The sequence below is a fragment of the Juglans microcarpa x Juglans regia genome, chromosome 8D (assembly GCF_004785595.1).
Source record: "Juglans microcarpa x Juglans regia isolate MS1-56 chromosome 8D, Jm3101_v1.0, whole genome shotgun sequence".
NCBI classification, from domain to species: Eukaryota; Viridiplantae; Streptophyta; class Magnoliopsida; order Fagales; family Juglandaceae; genus Juglans; species Juglans microcarpa x Juglans regia.
In genome coordinates this window covers 29,228,943-29,238,400 of record NC_054608.1, presented here as the reverse complement: position 1 = coordinate 29,238,400, position 9,458 = coordinate 29,228,943, and the positions used below count along the sequence as shown (strand labels likewise).

At 37.2% G+C, this 9,458-nt stretch overlaps 2 protein-coding genes across 2 annotated transcripts; one reads left to right on the top strand and one right to left on the bottom strand.

Moving 5' to 3' along the window:
- Positions 1-858: 858 nt before the first annotated feature.
- On the bottom strand, positions 859-1,887 carry LOC121242396 (protein FAR1-RELATED SEQUENCE 5-like). The gene is made up of 2 exons (XM_041140266.1): positions 1,734-1,887; positions 859-1,647 (listed from the first exon to the last, which is right to left on the bottom strand). Exons 1-2 carry the CDS (start codon positions 1,818-1,820, stop codon positions 859-861), a joined length of 876 nt encoding a protein of 291 aa, XP_040996200.1. The 5' UTR covers positions 1,821-1,887.
- Positions 1,888-4,325: 2,438 nt separating this feature from the next.
- On the top strand, positions 4,326-9,458 carry LOC121242859 (actin-interacting protein 1-2). Its single transcript, XM_041140854.1, has 6 exons — positions 4,326-4,800; positions 4,877-5,038; positions 5,588-5,774; positions 6,100-6,522; positions 7,365-7,772; positions 8,457-9,458. The coding sequence occupies exons 1-6, from the start codon at positions 4,409-4,411 to the stop codon at positions 8,715-8,717; spliced, it is 1,833 nt and encodes a 610-aa protein (XP_040996788.1). The 5' UTR covers positions 4,326-4,408; the 3' UTR covers positions 8,718-9,458.

The window sequence follows — 9,458 nt, the reverse complement described above, 5'->3', positions numbered from 1 at the left end:
GTGCGACAACGGGATCAGAGGAGATGGTCTCTTGCCGACTCCGTGGCCCATCTGCTGGCGGGGGCTAGAGGATGCTTGGCCACGAACGCGCTGGGCGCGGAACTGAGCATTGCTACGAAGCCAGGACGTGCGGATGATCCCTATGGGAGATCATGGTGCATTGGTTAATGGATTAATTAGCTGTTTTCTGAGAAAATAGCGTGTGTTGAATAGAATGATTTTATGTGATTCATTTTCTAGGAAAATGATATTTTATTGACTTGGGTCATTTTCTGGGAAAATGACGGATTATTGTTTTTGGGTCAAAATGGGATTTTGGCGTGTGTTGGAAAATATCCATTTTCGGGGAAAATGATATTTTGGATTTGATGCATATTTCATCATATGCATGCATGTTGGTTGCATTAATATGTTTTTATCCCGAGAGTTGTTTGGTTTATACTTACCTGTGGTACCATTTTATGGTATCGCAGATTTTGATGCAGATGAGGATGACGAGCCTTAAACTTGGCTCCGTTGGCGGAGTGATCTGGGATTGCTCCTGTTTATCGAGATTTATTTTTATCAGTTATTTATGTATTTTCCTTGTCATATATTTTGGGATGACTGTATAACTTTTTAAGGATAATCTGTTTTGAATATTTGTATTTAAAATTCTGGTACTTAGTTGACTTGCTTAATTTAAACGCTGCGTTGTTTATTGTACACCGTTGCATGTACACACACTTGGCACTATCATTGGGATGCGTGACCGTGTTGTCATCATCCCGACGTCACGATTCCCGTGTTTTGTTTTTGTACGTGGGAGTCGGGGCGTCACAATCAATGCAAAAAATCCGTTATTCTTGTACTGCATCCTCATAAAATAATCCCGAAGTGCTCCAGCACCACCGCGCCAAGTCGGAGATGTCGTGCTTTGTCAATATAATTGTGACAATTATTTTCCAAAAATGGAAGGTTCTTGAAGCCACCTGCATCAACGACAAGAGAACCATAACTCTTATTCAGTCGGATGCCAGCTAAGTCGTTTGTGTCTAGGACTCTTTTAACGATCTCACTCACTTCTCTATTACATTGAAAAAAACGGGATTTCATTAAGCTGCGGCCGTGATTATGTGTATTATGGATAGTTGTTATCCATATCTTTCTCTCGACTCTTAAGGCATTAATTCTTGTCTTACAGTCCGTTTTTCCCGTCTGATGTGGGTTGGCGACATTGGAACTCTTATTCCGGGCCTTCCCTCCCCGTGCACAACCAATAGTGACATATCTGACACTATGATCCTCTGACCTCTCACTCATTTGTGTCATCACCCCAAACCCGCATTTTTTAGCATGCTGCTTATAATAGCTCAACAAATCTTCAAACGAATTGAACTCCATCCCCGACTTTGGCTCCTCAATGATATCATCACCATCCAACGATGGCACTACCTGTGGTGAATTGGTAGTACCATCGTTAGTTTCCCATTCATCTGGTCTATCCAACATAATTTCTTCATCAACTCTAGCAGAAGAACATGGAGGTTCAGTTTCCAGACAATTGGGTCTATCTTCTTCACTAACTCTTGCGCTCGTTGTGGAGCTTGTAGCGATAACTGGCATCGGAGGTCCCATCCCATATTGAAATGGGTAACCAACGTTTTGCTGAAAAAAAAAAAATTAAAACATTTAAACTGCTTCAAAAATAATTAAGTTATAACTAAAAGACAAAAACGAAGTTAAAAAACTACCTGAATGTTGTTTGGATTTTTGTTGCCATCTGGATATGGCAGGAAAGCTGGTGACCATGCAGGCACTAGTCCAAAGTATCCATGCATGTAATTTGGATAGTTTAGTAGACCAGTTTGAGGGATGTCCTAACATGGAAATAAAAATAATAATTAAGATGCTAAACATTGAGTTGCAATCAGTTTTTTAATTATGAAATAACATACTAAGTTTGACTGATTTGAGCTAGATGGTGTTAGCTGAGATGGGTGTTCTTCTCCTTTTCCCATGCTCTGTTCAAGTTGTTCAATATCCAAGGTCAGTCTTTGATAAGTTTTCAGGAAATTTGATTCAATCGATCAAGAGTGAAGACTAATATTGTACATACTTCTTCCAAAAAAAAAACTGATCAAAATTTGATAAAAGTTCAAATAAGATTTACAAGGCCAGACGTTTGATGCTAACCAACCCATGCAATATATTCAAAGGGGCAAGCATGACTTTTTTAAAATGATCACCACACTGATCAAACTTTACCAATATCAATCTTCAATATTTTTAATATTATTAGGTAATTAATTAATACAATTACTTCTTTTGTATGCGTAGGAAAATAAAAAGCTCCTTTGGGAGTTGGTGTTTTGATGATCTACATATCTACAAACCAGAAAATTGATATTTTCAGTCAACAAACCAAAAATAGATCTCACAAACATCCAAACTTGTGGAACTGACTCGAAATAAAAAAACTTGGAAATGTGACTCGAAATATATTTTCAGCCAACAAACCAGAAATCTTCACTATTGTAGTTTAACTTGTTTTCCAAACTTGTCTTGTCTAACATGTGTTCAAATGTTAAAACAAATTGCAGATTGAATCAAACATCCAAGATTGATGGTACCTTTTGGCGGCGACGGTATGGGGACGAGGCTGACCCACACCAAGCCCACCAGACTGGCCTTGGGTTGACCCACCCAACGCAGTACCCACCCCAATCGCACCCACACGAGGAATGAAGAAGCCCGTTTCTGGAGATGATGAAATCTCGCGCAGCTCAGAAGGTTTTTGGTCTTTGAAGCGGGAAATGAAATGGGTTTCTCTCTGTGTTTCGTATTCATATTCGCCTTTTTTTTTTACCAACTGGCGTCAGCCGATTGCATAGCATCTGCATGAGACGACTGTGCATAGAAGTATTGTTAGATTTATTGATGGATATACCTAGTATCCCACACGTTTCTTTGAGGAAGGAGCTCGATCAAGTATCTCATGACGTGTCGTTTGGGCAAATTAAAACATCTAGTATCTCATATATTTATTGAGGAATTAGGATGGGATATAAAATATTCCATAGCTCGCCATTTAGAAAGGTCGAAATATCTAATATTATTGGAAACCTTTTGCCGAGGAAAGAGAATGGAACTTATTCAAAAAAAAAAAAAAGGAAAGAGAATGGAACATCAAATTTCTTATACTTTAGCATATGGAAAGTTGGGAAATCAAGTCTCTTGTATAAAGTATTACTTTAGATTCTTCAAAAAAAAAAAAAGGTATTACTTTAGAGGGATCTTTTTAAATTTAAAGAACTCTTTACCATATGCTCGTAATATTTAATTTAATCGTTAAAATATTTATTTAATATTTAATTTAAAATATGAGTTTATAATTTTTGAGAAAGATTTTGTCTATTATTTCATAAAGAAAAATGATTCATAAAAGTCTTAAAGTCGATAAGTCTTACGCAGTTATTTTGAGAAAAAAAAAGTGAACACATATGTGACTCGCATAAAATATCTATTTTTTTATTATATGGCCACTTATTTCAAAGAGATTATACAAAACTTGCACGTCATGAACTTAATATTTAACCTTAATCTCTCTTATAAAGTAATATAATTTGATACAATGTAAAATCTTTTATACTATAAAAAAGGTATTCTCATTCTAAGGTATCTACACCACATACTGCTTACGTGGCATAATTTAATTTGAAAGATAAATTTTAAAACTTAAATGTTACAAATCAAACCTTAACATTTAGAGTAATACTATAAACTACACTCTCATCTTACTTTTATCCCACTATATATAGTGTGACACTTTTATCACCCATAGATGATTTTTATTCTTTTAAAGAATAAATATAAGAGTACTGCTACTCTCACAAAAAAATTTGGTACCGAATGAGTACTGAATAGTGTAAATTATTTTTTTTCTTTCTTTTTTCTTCAACTATTTTTTAAATCTCTTTAAAAAATTTTAAAAAAAAAATCACAAGATCATTAAAAAACATTTCCTTAATCATTAAGTAAAAAAAATTCAAAAAAAAAAAGTTATAAAATATGTGTACAATTTTCTGTAGCTCTATCATTTTTCTAAATATAAAAATTGATAGACAATATCACCTTATTATAATAAAATCTAAGCCGAATGTGAATATAGTGTACAAAATTTAATTATTTTTTTAAATAATATGAATGATATACGCTGCGCAATAACTCGAAAATATAATAACTCATTAAAAAAATACACGTTTGTAAAACAGTTTTTTTTCTTTTTAATTCTTCGCTTAACTATCAGATCCGAAGAAATGCACGAACGGTTTGCACTGCGCATTCACTTTCCAAAACCAATATATAAAAACCAACGCCATTCAAATCCCTTTGTCCGAGACTTTCTGATTAATAGAAGAGGGAAAAAATGACTCAACTCGCAGAGACCTACGCGTGCGTCCCAACCGCCGAGCGCGGCCGGGGAATCTTGATCTCCGGCAGCCCTAAATCCAACACCATCTTATATACTAATGGCAGATCCGTGATCATCCTCAACCTCGACAACCCCCTCGACGTCTCCGTCTATGCCGAGCACGCCTACCCTGCCACCGTCGCCCGATTTTCCCCCAACGGCGAGTGGATCGCCTCCGCCGACGTCTCCGGGGCAGTTCGGATCTGGGGGACGCGCAACGAGTTCGTTTTGAAGAAGGAGTTCAAGGTCCTCTCCGGTCGGATTGACGATCTCCAGTGGTCCCCCGACGGGATGAGGATCGTCGCCTGCGGCGAAGGCAAAGGAAAATCCTTCGTTCGCGCTTTCATGTAAGTTGACAGGATTTTTTCCATTTCTTTTTCTCGTAATTTCTGTTTATAAAGAAAACGACCTCGTCGTGGATAGGTGGGATTCAGGGACAAATGTTGGTGAGTTTGACGGGCACTCTAGGCGAGTATTAAGCTGTGCGTTCAAGCCGACAAGGCCATTTCGGATCGTCACATGCGGAGAGGATTTCCTGGTGAATTTTTACGAAGGACCGCCTTTTAAATTCAAGCTATCCCACAGGTTTGTCTGTCTGTATGTTTGCTTGCTTGCTACAACCAACCTCTCTGTTGTGCAGCTTAAGACTGGTCGTGATGTCAACGATTAAGTTCTTTGTGATGAATGATGCTGTCATGCGAACCGTGGCTTCAGTTTTTGAAGCATTTTTGTTATGAATTAGGCGCGCAGTTTTAACTGATTCATAGCAAAAATGAAAATTATTTAGACCATGTTGTATGTGTGTGAAAGCTACCCGACTAATTACAACAGAAGAGGATTTCATATGCAATAAAAACGCATAATTCTTTAAGAAAAAGGGCTCTATGTGCGAGCGGGTGTGCATGCATCTGTGTCTTATATTGCTGTGTCCCCATTACGACTTTATCCTACGTAGTGACTGCAAAGTGTTGCATTGTCAAGTTGTCCTGTTTCTGAATCCTGTTTACTAGTTTAATGTTAGAGTGGTTAAACGCTTGATTTTAGAACGGCAACAGATACCATTTTTCAGATCTAAGTGCCTTTTCTGATTCATTAATAACTGCAGTAAAAGAGGTTTTGGTTTTTGATGTGCAGGGATCATTCAAATTTTGCTAATTGTGTAAGATTTTCTCCAGATGGCAGTAAGTTCATCACTGTAAGCTCTGATAAGAAAGGTATAATATATGATGGCAAAAGTGCTGAGAAGATCGGGGAGCTGTCCTCTGAAGATGGCCACAAGGGCAGCATTTATGCTGTTAGCTGGAGCCCTGATGGTAAACAGGTCAGCTTAGAGTTGGCCTTTTATGGGAGCACAACTAGTGGATTGTGAATTCTATACTTGGCTCACTCAAGGTGCCAAAGTTCTATACTTTTGTCACATTTGAATCTCTAAAATGTGAAAAGCATGTTGGGAATGCCAGTGGAACTATCTTTTCTAATTCTGTTTTAAAATGGCTTGAATAAAACATCATAAGTGCATGCATGTAATGCCTTTTTATGTTCCTTCATTCTCTGCGTCGTTATCTATATTCATCTGCAAACTGGTTCTAATGGATATAAATTTCATGAGATGATGTGCCGACATTTGTTTTCATATTTCCTTGTAGGTTCTGACCGTGTCTGCTGACAAATCTGCAAAGATATGGGACATATCTGAGGATGGTAATGGAAAGGTGAAGAAAACATTGACTTCTCCAGGTTCTGGTGGTGTGGAAGACATGCTAGTTGGTTGTCTTTGGCAAAATGATCATCTTGTAACTGTTTCTCTTGCTGGCACAATTAGCTTGTTCTCTGCAACTGATCTTGATAAAGCTCCAGTATTATTGTCTGGACATATGAAAAATGTTACCTCATTAGCCATTCTAAAAAATGACCCAAAAGTTATAGTATCTAGCAGCTATGACGGTTTGATAATCAAATGGATTCAAGGTGTTGGATATAGCGGCAGACTACAGAGGAAAGATAATTCTCAAATCAAATGTTTGGCAGCTGTTGAAGAAGAGATCGTTACATCTGGATTTGACAATAAGGTATCGGGCATGCTTATCTTTATAGTCTTTTTATGAAATCCCTTACCTGGATAATTTGAGGATTATGGCATGATAGGGAAATACTGAATTTATGATGCAAATGACCTCTTGCTAAAATAGCACCATCTTCCCCCAATAAGAACAGAAAAGAGGATGAGGTCGTGGTTTCAAGATTTACTGGATGCATGCATAACTTTCCATTAAAAAATACTGAATCCATGGCTTTATGATTGTGATATTTCCTTTTTCAGTTCATTTGAGTAGCTAATAATAAAACTCTCTGAAAAGTATTTGAGGTACACCTTAAAATTTATTTGGTTAAAAACCCTACTAATAGATATTTGTACCAGTTGATTTTAATTGTAACCTCTTCCTAGGACTCAACTTGAGGGATACTTACATGAGTATAGGGCTTTTAGATAGAAATTTCCTTTTACATTATAAGATATTACTTCCATTTAGAAGAACATGTAAGATCATTTTTTTTTTTCACCGTATTCGTTAAAGCCTCCTAAATTAGATCATGCTCAAAAGGGGATTTTGTTCGGTAGCGACATGATTGTGGCAATTGTGGGTTAAGGTTATTGTGCACTATGTAAGATTCAAAATATAGGTTAAAGCAAATTTTTAATGGTGGGCCCTTTTTCTGCCAAGTATTATAGTTTTTTGCTCATTCCTTTACCATTCTGCTTCTTTGTGTGTATCAATCCATAATCTGCCTCTTTCTTGTGCATGTACTTTTCTTATATATTTGTAATTTACCTGTTTGTCAATAAAGTGTTTATGATGTCTTCTAATGTAAGACCTTTTTTTTTTTCCTTATTGTTTTCTTGACTACCCAGATATGGAGAGTTTCTGTACATGGGGATCAATGTGGAGATGCAGATTCGGTTGATATTGGAACTCAACCAAAAGACTTGAGCCTTGCCCTTCTCTCTCCTGAAATTGCCTTGGTTTCGACTGATTCTGGAGTTGTCATGCTCCATGGCACTAAGGTTGTGTCAACCATTAACCTTGGGTTCACCGTAACCGCGTCTGCAATTGCACCTGATGGCATGGAAGCTATTATTGGTGGGCAGGATGGTAAATTACACATTTACTCTATCACAGGTGATACACTTAAAGAGGAGGCAGTTCTTGAGAAACACAGGGGCGCTGTTAGTGTCATACGGTACTCTCCAGATGTTTCAATGTTTGCATCAGGGGATCTCAATCGAGAAGTTGTTGTCTGGGATCGTGTCTCCCGAGAGGTATATTAATCACCTTAATCAAATTTTTTATTTCTTTTTCCTTGTGACATTAGAGCACCTATACTTAACGTTGTTAGTATTTGACAAGTGGTATTTTTGCTGCTGGGGCTTCTATGTGTGTGGCAATATGAATTTCATTTTACTTATAAAAAAATATGGATTTCATTTATCCCCCTTGTTATGGATTTCACTACCGATGTACAAGATGGTATGGCCATTCGATGATCCTTTTAGCAAGGAAAGCATTTGGAAGTGAAATGCATGGTTGTTGAAAACTCAATTTAAATGAAGCATTTGTAACTGGATGCAAGCAACAAAGGTGCTCTTCTTCAGGAGCATTTGTTGGAATATATATAATATTTATTTTGATAGGTTATATATATAATATATATTCAACATGTTCGCTCCACCCCCTAAAAAAAGAATAATGCTAGATACAGTCATAAAGTGCTGCACACTTTTGAAAGAAGTGAATAAATATGGGACCTACATGAAAAAATTAATTTTTTAATGGTAAACCCTACTCTTTTTCAAAATGAGCGCGCGGCGCTTACACAACTCATTATTGTATCTAGCATTACTCAAAGCTTTACATGATAAGCTGGCATTATGCATATATATATATTAGTTATACAGATGACAATGTTGAGTGAGCTTCCACCTTTGTCGTATGATCTCTTTCAGGTGAAGCTTAAGAACATGTTATACCACACTGCCCGCGTAAACTGCCTTGCTTGGTCTCCTGATAGCAGCATGGTTGCTACTGGATCACTTGACACTTGTGTCATAATATACGAAGTTGACAAGCCAGCATCTAGCCGTTTGACTATAAAGGGTGCTCACCTGGGCGGTGTTTATGGATTAGCTTTCACTGATCAGTACACTGTGGTGAGCTCTGGTGAGGATGCCTGTGTTCGTGTTTGGAGGTTGACACCTCAATCATAGAGCTATATGGAAGCCCTGTGGATACCAGGGTCAAGAACACGAATTTTGGGGTGACTTATCTTTTGTTTTTCCTTTTTAGTTTTGGTAATGGGTTTGGTTTACAATGACGGAGAACGCTGAGGGATACTCTCTGACTACCGACTAGGAATCTGAAAGTATCAGGGGACTAAGGTGGTAGCCCTTTTGGTTGTTTGATGTGTTGCAAATGGCTATCTCCGAGAAACAGAGAGATTGATCAAGAATGGTAACCTTGCTGGTTGGAGTTCTTACTTTCGGTGTCAAGGGTGATGATAAGTAGAGACTATGTGAAGTGCCTTTTCGATGACGGTTGTAGTGCAGTATGATCATGAAGCTTAACAATCATGATCATGCGAAAGGTTTAAAACAAATTTGAAGTCCTTTCGATTTACTGTCTGGATATGAAGCTGATGCAAGGTCTACCACAGTTGAAATCTTGTTCATTGAAATGGTTATGTTGGGGCCTCCTAGAGTTTGAAGACTTGTAGTAAGAGAATATGTCGCAGATGTTCTCTACAGTGTTTTTCATTTTTTTCAGTGATGATGCAAAAATTGACAAAGTTGGATTTGAGTTGGTGTTTCTCTTTTTCGTTTTTCTTTTTATGGGTTTATTTTTAGGCCTCCGAAAGTGTTTAGCAAAGCCCTTGATGCATGGTTGTGGATTTGTACATTTTTATTATTTATTTATTGCTTATTTACTTTATAATATAATTATTTGCTAAA